The 18416-nt window shown below is 34.6% G+C and overlaps 1 protein-coding gene across 1 annotated transcript in view; it reads right to left on the bottom strand.

The window, feature by feature from the left end:
* Nucleotides 1–1281: 1281 nt before the first annotated feature.
* COL24A1 (collagen type XXIV alpha 1 chain) overlaps nt 1282–18416 on the bottom strand; it is a 151672-nt gene continuing 134537 nt past the window's right edge. Inside the window, exons 53-60 of the mRNA XM_070939413.1 lie at nt 15669–15704; nt 10266–10301; nt 10131–10157; nt 9402–9467; nt 7800–7968; nt 6008–6117; nt 4813–5028; nt 1282–2199 (exon numbers count right to left, since the gene is read on the bottom strand). Coding sequence (XP_070795514.1) covers nt 2053–2199; nt 4813–5028; nt 6008–6117; nt 7800–7968; nt 9402–9467; nt 10131–10157; nt 10266–10301; nt 15669–15704 — 807 coding nt within the window. The 3' untranslated portion in view covers nt 1282–2052. The remainder of the gene's footprint in view (nt 2200–4812; nt 5029–6007; nt 6118–7799; nt 7969–9401; nt 9468–10130; nt 10158–10265; nt 10302–15668; nt 15705–18416) is intronic.

Raw genomic sequence — 18416 nt, 5'->3', positions numbered from 1 at the left:
GCAACCTCTTCGGCCAAAGAGGTTGTAAAAAAAATGCTTTTAAAAGGCTCTGACGATCCCATCTGAGCCACGCGATCATCAGAGGCTTTTTTTTTACTTTTAAAAGTATTTTTTCGGCTGAAGAGGTTGTAGAAAAAATGCTTTTAAAAGTAAAAAAAAAAGCTGATGATCACGCGGCTCAGCTGGGCGGGGGGGAGCAGTTCTCTGAACCACCCACCGACATCACTACCGAATCAGGCGATTCAATCCAAACCGGGAACATTTCACCCCTGCTATAAAGTAATACTGGTTGCTGATTTGGTTCTTGGTGCAATTCAAGGTGCTGGTTGTCACCTTTAAAGCCCTTCATGGCTTGGGGCCGGTCATGTCTACCTGACCCATCAGAGTGGGAAGGCAGGGAATGTTGCAGGTCCCATTTCCCACTGGAGATACACCTGGTGGGACCCCAAAAAAGGGCCTTCTCTGTGGTGGCTTTCTCTCTCTGGAACATCATTCCCCCAGAGATTAGAATGGCCCCCACTCTAATATTCTTCCGGAAGGCGCTGAAGACCTGGTTCTGCCAGAGGGCCTAGGACACCTAGAGTGGGATGGAGCACATTAAATGGCTTGTGTGATCTGCTATTGCCGGGATGGGGTGGGTGGGAGGTGGGAGTGATTTTGTTATATTGTATTATATTAATTTATTTGATTCTTTTTGTTAGTTTTTATTCTTTTAAATGTGGTTTCATATTCTGTAAGCCGCCTTGAGTTGCCATGGGTGAATAGGCGGCAATATTAAATAAACAAACAAATAAATATGACTTGGTTCCATCTTGTCTCTTAATTTTAAGTAGCAAATCAGAGAAAACTGGTGTAAAATGTGTTTCTGTGGTCAAAAAGATGCTTTAAACCTTTAATCTTTCCCACTGCTTAAAGTTCTTATACATTCTAAATTTTATTCTGCTGGCCCTATTTAATAAAATGTTTCAGATTCATGCTGCAATAAGCTTCTTTAAATGGATAGTGACATAATAAATCTATCGCACCCCATCCCATCCAAAGGGAAGCAAAATTGGTATGTTTTCTTTGCAGGGGAATATTAAAGTATCTGATATTTTTAACTTTGTTAAAAAGCATTTATGAGGGGTTAAGGTTAGGAAAATAAACTATTTTGGCACAAAAGCACAAAATAATTGACTTATTTAAGAGTATAATTTAATAGCCATTTAAATATATGCTGTATTAAGATTTTCAACAGTTACAAAATATTTACACAAGATATAATTATAGATTGCCCTGGAAAGTTAACATCTTTAAAGATCATTGTATGTAGTCCTTCTACAAGTACAAAATTCTGTTCTTTTTATAAGCACCAGATATGTCTGTCCCATCCATTTCATGTTACAGACAGAAATATTTTCAAAACAAGATTTTCACATAAATTAATGTTTTCAGTTATCATGAACTATGTGATCAAATATTTTTAAGACACAATTTTACAATGAAGAGTTCCTTTGATGTAACCAGCACATACAGCCTAAAAAAAAAAAAAAGTAAAGAAAAAATAACACTTTATGTTATATATGGAGCGCCAGGCCACACAAACAGGAAACACAAAAGAGGTAGTGGATCATCTGTGAAGATGTTTGTGTCCGAAAAGGACCATCATTCAACTAAAGTGTTTAAGGGATTTTATGGCGGCGTAACTCATTGTCAGTATAACATAAGCTATTGCACATTTGGGAGCATAAGTCATACTCCTCCTTTTTACTGCATTCTTCCATCTTTCTTTAAGGTGTCCTGGACAGTGCTGATAATAAAATCAAGAAGAATTTCCATATATGTATATTCTTTGGTTCAGAGAATATCATAAAAAAGCACCAACCAAAAATTAAATATTTTATCAATGTTGTCAAAAGTTTCTTTTTGAAGCCATTTCTCCTTCATAGGAGGAAGTCTTTTTCTTCCTGAGATTCTTTAAGAAATCACCAGCATGTTGCTGTACAATTGTTCCACAGTTTTGTAATTATTTCTTGTGTCCTGTATATGGCAATATGAGGTTTACTCAAAATTCTAGAGAAAGCACACCAAGCCACTTTCTATGTATCGTTGTTGTCCCTGATTGAGATGAGAAAATGGATGAAGTTGAACAACCGGTAGTTGATTGGTGTCTTGAGCGTGGAAAAAAAATTGGGTTTTATGCCAGTTGCCATCTTGAATCTGCAAGAAAAGAAAACTTAAAATCAAATAAGATTTTAATTCTGCATTACAGGGAATGCAGGGAATGCATTTTCTTTACAGGGAAAATCAAGAAAGAAGCAATAGCTATTACCAAGGATATGCAGATGTTCTGTGCGTAATTATGTGCATAAACTATTTTGGAAAGGGTGTTTTAACAAAATACCTATTTTAGATGTTTTGATCTGATCTGAAAATAAGTTTTCACTTGGTTACAAACTAAAATGATGATGTTCCAGGCAGAAATTGATGGGAGAATTTGACAAAGCCAAAGGCATAAGCAGAGGCCGAGGGGAGGCAGGGAAGTGCATGGTATGGGAAAGCTAGAATACTCTGTTTAAGGACATCAGCAGCAATCATAGCTGAAGGAAAAGAGGGAAGTGAAGACAGCAGGCAAAATAGGACTGGAGGGATATGGAGATGCTGAAGGGAGAGAATGACTCACTTGCCTTTCCTGATTCATCACACAGGAATTGCTCGGAATATTGTTTCATGTGAAATGTAACACAACCAAAATCTGGATTTTGATTCTGCTGACCTGAAATGGCTCATTATACTTTTTCCACTGTTGTGGAAAATATGGGGAAACACCAAGAAATGTGAATTTAAAAAAAAATACAATATAGTGAGCAACATTTTGATGGTTGATGAGTCCCCCACTTAAAATTTGAGGGGGAAGATAAGGCCCATAGCATAGTGATACAATGAGAATGAGGTCACACTGCAGGTGTGACTTGACTTACAATCACAATTGAGCCCAAAATTTATGTTGCTAAGTGAGACATTTGTTAAGTGAGTTTTGCTCCATTTTACAACTTTTCTTGCCATAGTGGTTAAGTGAATCACTGCAGGTATTAAGTTGGTAACATGTTTGTTAAGTGACTCTGGCTTCCCCTTTTACTTTGCTTCTCAGAAGGTCGCAAAAGGGGATCACGTGACGCTGGGACATTGCAACTGTCATAAATGTAAGTCAATTGCCAAGTCATAAGTATGAAAAATAGTCATGTCGCTTTTTTCATTGCCATTGTAACTTTGAACGGTCACTAAATGAACTGTTGTAAGTTGAGGACTACTTGTATATGGAGGGAATTAAAAAATATGGGGAGAAGGAGTTGTTGCAAAGTTTTAAAAGGGGAACTGAGATTTCCTTTACTATTTAAGATAATCTTATTTAGCAGTTCAGTGTAATGTTTAAAGAACCAGCCTAAATCCTGGGAAACCATGAATGCTAGTCCTGCCTTGGCATAAAGCCGGTTGGGTGAGTTTGGGTCAATCATTTTCAGCTCTAAAAAGAAGGCTATGGCAGACCACTTCTGAAAATTGCAGGCACTGGTGGTTCAGGCATTTGCTAGGAAGCAAAACTGATTTACAGGCATCACCACTCTCAATAAAAAAACCCTTTTTATACACTACCCTTTTCAGTTGTTTTCTGTAATCTTCAATTTTTATAAATTACATCAAATCCTTATAAACAGCATCCTAAGATACCTGGAAGAACAGTGGAATATATATATAATAAATAAATAAATTTAATTGCTATCGGAAAGCCAAGTATTGGAAGAAAAATATATCTACTTCATTTACTTCCACTTCCACTGCATAGCTTTCTGTTCTTTTTGGGCTTGTCATCCTGCCATCTAACTGCAAACAGATTTGTAAGACTTACCAAAAAAACCCAAGTATTTGGAGTACAACGTTTTGTTCATAAACCAGAGGTGATTCAATACTCATTGGAAAAAAATGAGCTCTTCCAAGTTTCCATGAATAGCCATGAACATTTTAATTTAAAACACAACAACTTTCATTTTAAAACATTATTTTATGTTTGTCTTCATCTTGGGTACATATATAATAGCAATAAGTGTTCACAGTGGTGAAATCCAAATTTTTTTACTATCGGTTCTGTGGGCGTGGCTTGGGTGTGTGTGGCTTGGTGTGTGTGGCTTGTGGGCGTGGCAGGGGAAGGATACTGTAAAATCTCCATTCCCACCCCACTCCAGGGGAAGGATACTGCAAATTCTCCATTCCCTCCCCACTCCTGGGGGAAGGATATTGCAAAATCGCCATTCCCACCCCACTCTGGGGCCAGCCAGAGGTGGTATTTGCCGGTTCTCTGAACTGCAAAATTTCTGCTACGGGTGTTCATGGCAATTATGAATTTGGGCAGAAAAAATTATGAGCTGGTGTAAAAGAATCAGATCTGCATTCTTGTTCATCTCTTGTTCCTTTGGAGAATTAGAGTGTGCAAATGTATTTTTGAATGTATAACAGAAAATGGAGTCCTAATGTATCTTGCACATTGGAATCAATCTGTCAAACATAGGCTGCAAAAGTTAAGCAGCCTATGGATACAGCATGTTAGGCTTCTGTTAAAGAATATCCAGATTTTAAATCATACCTAATCTCTAGTGTTAATCTCAGTTTTTATGATTTTCTAAATTCATTATAATCTATAATATAAACATTTAACATTTTTAGTTGGATGTTTAAGAAATGGAATCCATATCGCTTGTGGCCAAAATGCATATATGAGAAAATTGGAAAGTATTCTTTGTATTAACATTTTTAGTAATGACTTCCGTACATATGGCTTACCATGCATTCATCCACAATAACTTTTGGCTCAAGCAACGTGTTTGCTTCAAAAATATCACCATTCCATCCTTTGAAGATCAGGGAAGGTTTCTGATCATGTAGTTCATTAGTTTTCCACACTGGGGTATTTAGGCAATGAACTGTAATAGTGTGGGTTGCTTCTGAACTAAGTAAATGAAGGAAGTTCATCTGTACTTTTCCAATGCTAAATTCCAACTATTTAACAAAAATAAACATTATTATAGAAAATATGGTGGCAGTTCATAACCACAAATCATACTGACACAAATCATACTGATATATTTAATATATAATTATTCATTAAAAATTCCATTGCAATAACAAACTATTGGTATTTAATCTGTTAAATTGTTCAGGCACCATAAGCCTATTCCTTCCTTTTCTTACAAAACCGGATTTACACAATATAAATATGAGGAAGATTACATAATGGGGATGGAAAAAACAACACTGCATACTTTGCTTTTCAAATTGTTGTTTCCATATGGACCTTGTTTAGGCCCTTACTTTGACATTTGGCTTGAATTTCTAATGGTTTTTCAACTACAAAGCCATCAATTCCAGGTCTAGAACAATACTGAGAATCAGACTTTATTTTTTTAAAGGCCGTTTTCATCTTGTTTTTCCTCTTTGTTTCCACTAAGTTCACTAAATGTTTTCGGAAATGTGATACAGACACAGGGAACAAAAATTATGAAATAATAGTACCACTATACTAGTAACAAATATGGTTTTGTTCTCCATATAACCTTAAAGCATGATAAGGCCCTTATCTAATCTTGCCAATTTTTAATAATTCTCTGCAAATTATTTCTGAGTAAGAATTATTTCTGAGTAAGAATACATAGGACTGATGGGTTATACATTGACATAATTGCTGATCACTATACTATAAATCATAGCTTGCCTCTTTTTTTCTTTAAACATATAGCTAAGAACATGTATTTAATTCATGATCAAATATGTTCCATTGCAAGAGGCCCTTATTACATAGTTTCCTATGTGTTAGCTGCTTCTACCTATGAGAACTAGGTTCATTTGTTTTATAAATATGTAAAAGGGAAGATATTTTTAATGATTGTGCAGCCAAATTCCACAGGAAAATTCCAACTCCTATAAATAAGTAAAATTGCAGAAAGAAATCAAGTGTATGGTTGTTGCAGAAATGATCTACCTTTGTGACAGATACAGGAGATAAACATGTCTGGCCACCAGCAGTAAAGTTGCAGAAAACCTCAATAGCATCTGAAGGGCACCCAATATTTGGATCAATCCAATATTTTCCTGTCAGTTGAGAAAATAAGAGGCAGATAAATTCTAAAATATGTTTTTCACCTGTGAAAAACTCTAGTTTCTTAAACAGAAAAATGTTCAGTCTTAAGTTTTCTTCTGCCCTTATATGTTTTCAGATTCCAAAAATAGGGGAGAAAGAAGAGAATCAGATATACAGTTAGTCTTTGATTACTGACCACTCATTCAGTGACCAAAGTTGCAATGGCACTGCACTGAACAAAGGGTACTTAAAACTTTCAAAAGTCCAACCATCACAGTATTCCAACAGTTACGTGTTTGTGATTTGGGTGCTTGGCAACCAGCTCTCACTTAGAATGGTTGCAGTGACCTGTGGTCATGTGATAGCCATTTGCCACCTTCCCTATCAGCTTCCCACAACCAAAGTAAATGTGAAAGCCAGCAGAGAATTTCACAACTTGCTTTGATAAGTCCCCATCCCACCTTCCTGCATACCATACCCTTATCTTCTTGATCTCTTTGCTCTTGGGACACAGCCACATTCTCCTCCCCTCAACATTGCTGAAATCACACCCACATCCTCCTACCCTGCACTTGCACTCCCACCTTCCTTCCCTTGACCTTCCTGTGTTCACATGCACTTGTGGGTTTCTTGCTGCTCTTTAATGACCCATGCATGGCTCTTAATGTTTCAAAGGCAACTAGGACTGCTTGGATGGTTGTCGCCAAGCAATATGATCATGTGACCTGGGGCTTTACGACCATAGTGCTTAGTGACTGCAGGCCTTGGCCCAAGTTGCTGCTGTAACCCGAGGACTACCTATAACTCTACTGTGGCTCAACTAGCTCTAATTGAGTTGTGGGAAAAAGATGTAAGGACTCTATACTATTCAGTTTTCTTTGTAATTATTATTTCTGTAACTATAGTCAAAGACACTACAAATATTTTGTGTTAATAATGAGAATATTCTTTCTTTGTGTATATGTTTTCCAGATTTCACAACACTGGCAGAAGAGTTCATACAATTATAAAATTGGAAACTTTGAGAACAGAAGAGTCCTTTGGATTTACAAGCAGTACCTTAGGCCATCAAGTTCAAACCAGCTAGATTATAAAGGAGGACCGGTTTGATTCCCTTGGACTGCAAGGTGATCAAACCTGTCAGTCCTAGAGGAGATCAACCCTGACTGCTCTTTAGAAGACCAGATCCTGAAGATGAAACTCAAATACTTTGGCCACCTAATGGTAAGGAAGGACTCACTGGAGAGGAGCCTAATGCTGGGAAAGATTGAGGGCAAAAGAAGAAGGGGACGACAGAGAATGAGGTGGCTGGACAGAGTCACCGAAGCAGTAGGTATGAGCTTAAATGTACTCCAGAGGATGGTAGAGGACAGGAAGGCTTGGAGGAACGTTTTCCATGTGGTCGCGATGCGTTGGACACGACTTCGCAACTAACAACAACAAATATACTGTAAATATCTTTTACAGAATAAAGTTTGCATATAAAAATCATGTACAAGCTATGCAATTTTGGCTATAGCATCTGAAATAAAACAATATATGAATCTAATGCAAAATAGACAATTCTATAATAAAAAACCAAGAGTCCAGTTGCTGTGGATCTTTGATATCAAATAATCCCTAAATTCTAAACAAAGCAAATGTTGTCTAAAGTTTAAGACTTATTTAATTTTTAATGTTATTGGAAACTTGCCATTAGACACTTTACGTTCACAGTTGAGCAAATCTCTGCAGATACGTGCTGGATTATCTCGGGTTCCCAATGGGTTTTTGATGCTATGGAGTAGATTGCTCAGATAATGTAGTGTTTTGAATATTTTGGCACTGTGGTCTAAGAATGTCACTTCAGTGTTCTGATAATTCTGCCAAAGGAAAAAAAATAAAATTTATATTATGGAAAAAAATGTCAACGTACTGGGACATGGTCAATTACCAATCTAAACACTCATTACCTATAATTGAAAATCTGGATTTTCTGATTTATGACAAATACTACAGAAAAATGAGCTAAATAGTGGGAAAAGATATGCCTCATATAAAAGGTCTTTGGATATTTGTCATAATTGGATCTGACTTGGTAATATGTTTTTTAAAAAATATTGCTATAGCAATTGATTATTTGCTGAATATGTGTCAGCATGAGCTATGGCTGTAAAAAAGTCAACTATAATTTTAGCTCAATACAACTATCATTTTCTAGATTACCAGAAATAATATTTTCACTTTGTGTTGGCTGGACGGCAACCCCCCTTCCCCCAGCCCCGTTGCTCAAGTATTGCCTCTAGTCTTGGCATTAAGACTAGAGGCCATGCCTGAAGGCATCAGACAAACTGGAACAGAGTCAAAGTAGAGTAATGTAGATGACCAAGGGACTAGAAATTAAGTTTTATGAGATGAAAAGAACTGGAAAAGTTAACATTCTTTAATTACATAGTGGACATCTCTCAGTAAGATTAGTATCTGTTTTCTATTACCCTGATGTGCAATCTATAGAATAATGGATGTGAAGTGACAGAAAGCAAATTCTGATTGAATGTTAGAAAAATCTTCTAAATTTGTCAAAGAGCAATTTGACAGTGGAAACAATTATTCAGACTGGTGATAAGTTTACACTTGTTAGATGTGTTCAAGCAGAGCTGGAAAACTATCTGTCAAAGTTGATTTAATTTGGCTCCCTTCACGGAGGAAGCATGAGGATTTGACCTAAGTAGTTTCTTCCATTTTTATAATTCTATGATTTTGCTATATCATGTTTGGTTCCAATCCCTGTTTAATCCTTTTCTATATTAAAGTGTCCCAATGCTATAACATTTCCTTATGAGATGAGGTCATGTCATCTCTTTTTTTTTTTTGTTTACACCAACCTAAATAATTTGGTGTTAAAACAGTTGTCTGATGTCTTAAGCATTTAGACTAAAAGGCTCATATATCCTTTTCTAGTTTGCCATTCAATGTTTTTCACCACAAATTAATATTGACTCAGCCTTCCATCCTTTCTAAGGTAGGTGAAATGAGGACCCAGTTTGTGGGGGCAATAAGCTGACTTTGTATAAAATATACAAAAGAATGAAGGCTATTGCTTAAAGCATTGTAAGCCGCCCTGAGTCTCCGGAGAAGGGCGGCATATAAATCAAATTAATATATATATATATATATATATATATATATATATATATATATATAATATTTGAAAATCTGTAATAAAATAAAGCCTTAAAAATTATGCATATCTAATTCTTGAAATGGTTATTCTAATGTGTATAATGTATCAGTTTCAATGTGCAAATATTGTTACCTCCATTTCTAAGGCAGCATTTGATTCAAACAAGGCTTGAATAGTGGCACTCATGTCTATTTGTTTCTGCATAAAATCAAAATGTTTCTTATTAGTAATAACATTGTCCAGAAATTCAAAAATCAATCACATAGCTTTTTCTACATAATTAAGCACAGTTATTAGGTATGCAAGGACACCAAAATCTCATTATATTATTTATATTTGATGCTTTAAGTAAGCTCCAGCGCACTCAAGAAAATTTGCAGTACTGAACTGCAAAGGCTACAGGAAAATGCTTGAGATATTGAAGCGATGATGGGAAACTATAAAAATGGGTATTTGTTTTTCATAAGAATAATTATTTCAAATATAGGATAAGCAGAAGAAATTTACCGTATATTTTTCATGATTCAAGTATTGTGATATACATGCACATAAACTTAGCTGTTTTATAAAAGTAACAAGAAATATGAAAAACAAGAAATGGTATCACTAATCGTGGATATATTTTGAACTGGCAATTTGTGTATTGACTGTACATTTCCTTGAATTAAATCAGTCTTATTTCCAAGAAGATTTGCAGAGATGCCGTTCTACATGTTATCACGACAGTGAGCATATTTATTTATTTATTAAATTTATTTGTCACCTATATCATATCAAAAGGCTCTGGGCGGCTTTTAAGATAATGAAAATCCGCTTTATTACCCAGTGATAAAGTTATTCTAATAAATAAATGGAACATACTCTTGGTCCAGGTGGTCCTGGTGGACCCTAGAAATAAAAGAGAAAAAGAGAGTTTATAAAATTATAAAGTTATAAAATTGTATGTTAATTGGGTGATATACAATCATGTCTTTTGATAGTATTGTGATTCCTTACAGGCAGACCTGGACGACCGCGGGGTCCTTGAGGGCCCTGAATAAAAAAAGAGATAATAAAGTAATAAAGTAACATTACTTTAAATGTTCGTGTATTACTTTGTAATTAAATGTAACTCAATTCAAATATTAAATGTAAATGGGCCAAATTAAATAGGAGCTATATTTGTGACTTACTCTAGGATTCCTCAATACACTGTAGGCCATTTATCTAAGATCCTGAAAGTATGTATTGTGTATTTATAAAGCTATTCTGTACTATTGTTTTTAAATCTACAATCCCTTCTAAAAGATGGCAACCCAATAAGACTGAATAAGTAATATTATTTTATTTTTCTTTCTTTGTATATATTTGGAGGTCATTTACAATTAATTAAATTATACCAGAAACACAGGCAGCAAGCAGTTTGCATAATCCCCAGTCAGTTAAAATATTACTCCAAACAATTCCATGCATTACATGCTTAATTTATTAGCAGTGCATAACTAATGCAGCTATCAGATGCAACTATCTGCAAATCTATTTTACAGAAGATAACATTTATTGCCTACAGAAGGACAAATACTTCTTAAGTTCCTAAACTTCCTAAAAAAAATAAATTTGCATTACTGTTGAATAATGTCAGACTTGAGTAATTGTGTATACTCATACTCTGCCATAGTATTTTTTTCTTCCTTCATTAAATTGTATCCAATTCTTGGATACCACCTGGACAAATTCCTGCAGTTTTTTTTAAGTTTTTCAGAAGTGGTTTTTCATTGCTTCTTTTCTAGGGCTGAAAGAAAGTGACTATCCCAAGGTCACCCTGCTAGCTTTGTGGCCAAGGTGGGACTAGAACTCAGAGTTTCCCAGTTTCTAGCCTGGTGCCTTAAACCATTACACCAAACTACCTCTTATCTAGCACATAAACAAATACTTAAAGACTTATATAAAAAAGGCTAAAGATGTTGCACAAGTTAAATGGTTAGATGAAGTATGTACCAGCTTATAATAAATAAACCCACTGATACGTCCTGTCAGAACTAATCGTTCCACCACTGCACCCAACCATTGAGCCAGAATTTATGAAGATTCTTGACTGAGAAGCGAAATGTCTTCTTCCTCAAGGAAAAAACATAGTCCAGTTGCCTTTTGAAAAAGCACTTTTGAAACCACTAATATGTCTATGTCAAAACAGGGTGCCTTTAAATGAGTAGTCTTTCCTTTTAAAACCAGCTCTTTCTTCAAGAGCTGAAAGTAGCTGACATGAGGGTTTCTTTTAATATCTTCCTCAGAAAAGCTCGGATGAGAAAGAACAAGGGATCTTTTTCAAAAGTTGAGCTCTAAGGTCAGAGAAGGAACTGACCTTTGTTTGAATTAATCCAAAATTTTACCCGTCTTTAAAATTTAAGAAAAAAATAGCTCTAGAAGACATGATTAATTGATTGTGTGCCATTAAGTCAATATGAACTCATAACTCATGGCCACATAGATTTTTCTCATGACAATAAGTCTCTAAACTGGTCCTTCAGGACTCCCAATGGTATACTCATTGCTGGAAGGTATAGGGGAACGTTGTACTGTAAAGGATGATAATGGAAATAAACAAATTTCAGAGTAACTACCTTCTCTGAAATCAGCCCTTATGCCAACTATTGCTTTTTAGTGAAGCTCTGAGATGACAGGGTAGAAAGACTACAATTTCCCTCTTAAAATGTGGGGTGAAAGAAAAAAATCATGTGGGGTAAAAATATGTTTGCAACCAATAGAAGTAATAGCAGGCTTCTTTCAATGTTATATTTTATTAGCTTAGCAGAGCCATAAAAAAATTTAAAAAGGCATAAACTTAGTAGTATACTTAATAATGTAAAATGAAGAACATGCAGGAATCCAGAGACTCCACTGATAAATGTTCTTACTTTTCAAATTCCAACGACAGACTGCTGCATGCATTAACCTAAGTTTACAACATTTCCCTGCTATGTGCAGGATTGCTCTTATAAATCTACTTAAATTCTGCAAGGACCAAAATAAAAATTGTTGGCGAAAGAATTAAAATACGAATTTCTTTAACAACAAAATTATGAAGATAATAATACTTCAATAATTCATTTGATTGTTCCAAAGATGCTTTTTCAAAAGCCAACTGGATTTTCTTTGTTTTTCTTTGAAGACATTTCACTTTTCATCCAAGAAGCTTCTTCAGTTCTGAAGAACTGAACTAAGAACTGAAGAAGCTCCTTGGATAAGAAAAGGGTGCTGAAAAAGCATCTTTCAGACAACCATGACCTGGATGACTGAGAATTTCCATATACAACTCACTTGATTGTTAGCACAAAGACCTACAATGTTTTCATATGCTTCTTACAGGCAGAAAATATGCTTTACTTTAATTGTGTTACATTCTTTTTATTCTGGATTGGGCAATGACCATAAATTTATCACAGCTGAGCCTAAAATAAATAATCTCAGTTCCTCAAGATGGCTGACTTATGGGAGCACAGTTGTTCCAAACTGCTTTCATTCTCACCCTACATGAGAAATGTTCTTTGATTTCCTATCAATTCATGGAAATAAATGGAAACTGTTTAGCAAATACTTTTCTGCATCACTTCAAGAAAAAAAAACTTGTTCGAAAGTAAATAACAACAGGATCTAGGAAAGATGCCAATTCCCCACCCCCCACCCTCAGAATAATACAATCAGATCTAGTACGGAACTGAATGAAATTCTCTTAATGGTTTTCAACATAATTGGAAATAAAATTTTCTGCTCTTGTGAAGGCTAAACTAATTGCTTTGTGCTGCCAAGAATTTATGTGTAATTCTTCTCTAACAAGTCTCATGCAAAGAATGTCAAGATGGAAGAAAGTGTCTAATTGCCATGACCAGAAGAGTACTGATGCCGATTTTCCCCTGCAGCTCACTGGAAATACCATTAGCACGAAGTTAGGAGTTTATGTCAGAGTAATTTAATGTAGTTCAGCAAATAAACAACAAAAGTATATTTAAACACTGAACAAGTACAATAAAATGAAATGCCTAAAGCTCCAATCCTAAATGTGTGTAGTAAAAAGAAATACAACTGACAATAATGGACTTAAACCATAGGACTGTCTGGTTTCATCAGGACTAGAAAATAGCATTCACAGGACATGTGCTTGTTTTGAAAGTTGCCATGAGTCAGAACATGATTAACATTTCTAGTTTTCTCTTGTATGGGAAAAACATTATTGATAATATCTAATATCTGATAGGAAATCCCTTATGGAAAAAGTGAAAATGAAAAAATCAGAAAGGATAATATATGTAAAGAAGGAAATTATGATGTAACCTTAAAAGGTTAAAATACAATGTTACAAGTTAAAATACAAATGTATTTATAATCATCAAAAAGACTGGAAAAGACTGCTTTTATCTATAAATTTTATTTATAAATTTTTCATTTTCTTCCTTATTTATATTAGTCCTTATTTTTTGGTTTCTTTTTAATATTTGTATTGCTTTTTTCTTCTTAAAATTTTTTCAGTAAAAATTAAATTAAACCTTAATATATGAAAAGCATGTAAAGTTTGCTTTGTTGTGAACTAATTATCAACTTCCAACATTTAGAATTGAAGGTGACAGATGTGACATATGAAAAATATGCAAAAAGATATAATAATAAACAGATATCAATGGTTACTTCATCAGGGTTGGCCTAAAATGTTGAGATCGGCACCAAGCATATGCTGCTTTCATACTGATATGCATTCCAAAATTCCGTGCAATTTATTTCTGCATATATTCCAATGATAGCTCACCCTTTCTTCTAAGAGGTCATGCAGGGATCTTACCTCATTTTATCCCCATAACTTTGACCTAGCTTGGAGTGAGAGTGAATAATTGGCCACAAATTACCCAATTAGCTGCACAATCCAACACCTTCTCTGCTGTCCTATATTGGCTTGCAGCACACTGCACATATTATGAGGGTTTCATTGTTACCCCAGCAAATGGCTTACATTTTGTGTACTGTTGGACTACTCTTAATCTTTGGATTGAGTGATTTAAAATACTGCAATCAATCAGTCAATCAATCAATCAATCAATCAATCAACCATCTTTGTCCAGTAAAATCATTGCAGTAAGGGACAGAATAGGCATTGGAATTAAAGCCAGAATTTTTATTTTTACTTTTTTATGACTTCAGCTAAGAAACCTGGGAATTTGAAGTTTATTGAGACCAAACATTTTTTACATTAGAAATATTTAATCTCTTTAGGCATTTCTAAGGTTTTCTGGACAAAGGAGGAACCATTTACATATTCATGGGAATTAGGCAGAATGTAGCATTTTAGAATATTCCTGCATAAATAGAAACACATTTCTCATTTCCAAAACTAGCAGGAAGGCCTACAACTCATAGTTTATGCTTTATGCAGGATCCAATCTGGGTCAGCAACCGGGACCAGAGGATTTGTCTTCTGAGCTTCCAGACTCATACTGGAGCCAATCTTCAGGGAACTTCCCTCTAGCAGAGTGTGCGCTGTTCTGTGTGCGGCATTTATAGTGCCTATTGTAAGTGGCTTTTTAGATGTTCAGATGAAGATGGGCTCCTGAAATCTTAGAAGACAAAACCTCTGGTTTTGGTGACCGACCCAGATTGGAGCCTGCAATATTATCCTGGGACATGAATATTCTCCTTCATACATGCTTTGTCCTCAAAATGTACCAGAGTCTGTCAGTTCCAGGAATGAGATAAAAGATGCCTGTCCAAAAATCTATAGGTGCTACTAATATGTTCACCTAAGAACCAATAGTCTGACTTTGTACAAGATATTCTACATTTCCTAGGTTTCTTCATTTTCATGAGTTGCAAAATGTAAAAAAGCCCTCTCAGCTCCATCTCTGTGATTTTTCTAAACAAGAGTAAGTGAATTTTAACGGACTAGCTAATGTGCTCTGATAGAAAGGGTTTGTTCTGTATTCTTTTGCACAGGACATATCATCACCAGGAAGTACAGAGAAGACATTTTCAACTATGATATCTGGATACTGGGTACATATACCGTTCAGAGTTGATAATGACTATAGTGGTACATAAAGCCAGCCAACCAACCAGCCATGCAGCAGTAAATAAATCAATCTAGTTTTTTTGTTTAAAAGTCTGCTTACACTAAATGAACACAAAAATTTCATCCTACCATACTAATAACATGCATACCACCTGTTGTGCATCCACTCTAATTTTTGCTTTGGTGAGCCACCACTACTAGATAGGAGGCCATGTACTAATTCAAAATATCAGCGAGCCAAGAGACAATTTAGAAGCACAGAAGTATGATCTCTTATATAACCTGAAAACATCTTTCAGTGCTTTGCTCAGCATCCTTACATATATTCCTAATCCTCTCCACAAAGAATGAATACTGATTTCACTTACAATTTCACCTCTGGATCCCTTTTCTCCTCTGTATCCCTGGGGAAAAAATGAAATTACATTAATCTTTTATGTTCTCCATCATTTGCTTTCAATCACACTGAGATGTACTGATATATAAGCACTTATATGAAGAAATGCATCAACATTAATTCAGCTGTATGAATATTCACAGAAGGGCATTTACTTTTTTACTGGATGAAAATTAATAACTTTGTAAAAAGTTAGCATATTATACTATAGTTCAACTAATAAAAGCTTGCAAGGAATTTACATAGCATGTTTTTTTAAATAAACCTTTCTGTTTTAGTTTCTTTGTACAGTAATTCATAAATAACATAAAATTAATCCGCAAAATCTGCTTGTGCTTCACCTTTTTTAAAATGTGTGTCTTAATTCAGTTTATAGCTCAGTGTAATTCTGTTTGCTGTATCTCACCTATTACATGTTTAATAACTACATAGAAAGTATCAGTCTTCTTCAACAATCCTTGACCTCACATTCTATGTCTAATATATATATTTAAACTTGAACGTCATTACTAATTCTTGCAGTGAGGACTCTAGAGTTTGTATTGAGTTCTTCTTTTGTGATTGAATTGTCAACAATTTTCTCTAACACTACAATTCTTTTTGTGTGTGTATTGCTTTTTTACCTATGTTTGCTGCTTAGAGTCATTAATGTGAGAAGGGCATCAACCGAATAACATTAATACATTCAAATACATCCGTTTTTCTTTGTTCAGTTTCTAATATTTTTACAGCTTATATTACACTTGGGAAAACCATGCTTTGACAATATAAAATTGCCAGTGTAATATCTTTGAGTTTTAAAATACAGCTAGATCTGTCATATTTGTTCTCTAAAATAGTATATAAAATAAATATGTAAATAAATAAATAAATATGGTGAAAACATACAACCTTGGTGAATTCCAGTCTCAATGCTGAAGCATTTCGATGCTCCATATTCTAATCTAAGTGTTGCTGCCTGGTCATCATACAAATTTTTAAGCAAACTGATGAGGTGGCCTGCCTGATACGTTCATGTTTTTAAGGAATAGATACTATTTGTTGTAGTCTACATAATTATAGTCTAATCAATAAAACAAATCAGAAGTCATTCTCAAATTCTTCTGCCTTTTCCACTATCCACTGAATATTCACAGTGTGATCACAAGTATTCCTGCCTTTTTTGAATCCACCTTGTACATTTGGCAATTCTTGTTTCATTTACCATTGATGTCTGTATTACGAAATCCAGAGAATTATTTAATAGTCTGTGTGATAAACAAAACTTTTTAATAATATGAGCATGTTACTAGCCTTTTGGGGTGGGTGAGGGTATTGGGATATAAATGGATATTTTTCCAATCCCTTAGCCTCTACTATGTTTTCCATTAATTATGATTATGTGCTATTAGGTTGGCCATGACTCTAGAAATCAACTGGTTTTTCTTCAATATTTTTGTTAGTGATATTTTCTATAGTTCATAGACATTTCACTTTCCAAATGTGTGCCTTTAGTTCAGGAATGAAACCCTTGTATGTGTTACTGATTGGGGATCTTTTTTGTATAATTTTGCTATGTATTTGTATTCTATGTATTTTTTTTCCTTAAGAAGTAGTTGCCTTCTTTGCCTTTTATCATGTTTCCCTTTTGTAACTTTCTTAAACGAAATTCTTAATCTTTTAGATGTTATGGTCAAATTCACTGCTTATTTAGATATAACCCTTGTCTTTTTTGTTCTTCTCTAGTACTAAATATTTAATTGACCAAATTTTCCTCTCCCTACTTTGTCTTTTGTTTTTCATCTTTCTTCAGACATTTTCAAAATTAACAAACACTCATTTCAACATCTTTTGGGGGTTCTTTTTGTATTTCAGAATATTTTTCATTATGCAATCCTTAATGATGTTACAAATTTCAGTATAGAGTTCTTCAAGTCCATCTAATCTATTAGATCTATTCCTAACCTTACACTCATGATAATATGGAATATCGCAATGTAGCATTTGTTGGTCTGATGAATTTGCTTTCTTTAGTTTAAATTGTAATTTCCCAAGGAGTTTGTGATCTGAGCTACAGTCAGAACCACATCTTGTTTTTGTACACAGAATGGAGCTTTTCCAGATTTGACTGCTGTTTACCTACTGAGTTTGATTTTGGTGCTTCTCCTCAGGTAATGTATTGAAGTATATTTTAATTTATTGGAAGTTATTTGCTAGAAATGTTGAATATTCTTATAATTCTGTAAATCAAGGTAATTTTTCCCATTATTCCAAGACGTAGAATCCTCATTTGCTGTAACTATTATGCTTTCTTCTGATATTATGTCAACACAGTGTTTTAAGTCACCCTAAAACTGTTAGCCTTCTGCTTCCTCTGCCTCTGTGGTTACAGCATAGATTCCATCACTATAATAGTAATTAGATTGGTTTGTTCTGAAACTGAACTGAAATTAAATCTATTATTTGGAAGTTGTTTCCAAGCATTTTGATTTGATTTTCATTCCTTTTTGTTAACAAGTAAGCCAGTAATGTATGAAGGAGGTCTCGTTCCTTCTAAGCTTTTGCAGACCATTCCAATTTGCTGATTTCCAGAATAGCAATGTTTGATCTTAACATCTCTGCACTGAAAACATAAATTTTGCCTTGATTCATGTTTCTGTCATTCTATATATCAATTGTATAAAATCTTTAGATAACTTTTGCTTTGGACATATCAACAGCTGCATCCAGTATTGCTCAT

The sequence above is a fragment of the Pituophis catenifer genome, unplaced genomic scaffold (assembly GCF_029215685.1).
Source record: "Pituophis catenifer annectens isolate HBS135680 unplaced genomic scaffold, rPitCat1.0.hap2 SCAF_3, whole genome shotgun sequence".
Classification (NCBI taxonomy): Eukaryota; Metazoa; Chordata; class Lepidosauria; order Squamata; family Colubridae; genus Pituophis; species Pituophis catenifer.
The sequence above is the reverse complement of the archived record's forward strand: the minus strand, read 5'-3'. Positions and strand labels throughout refer to the sequence as shown.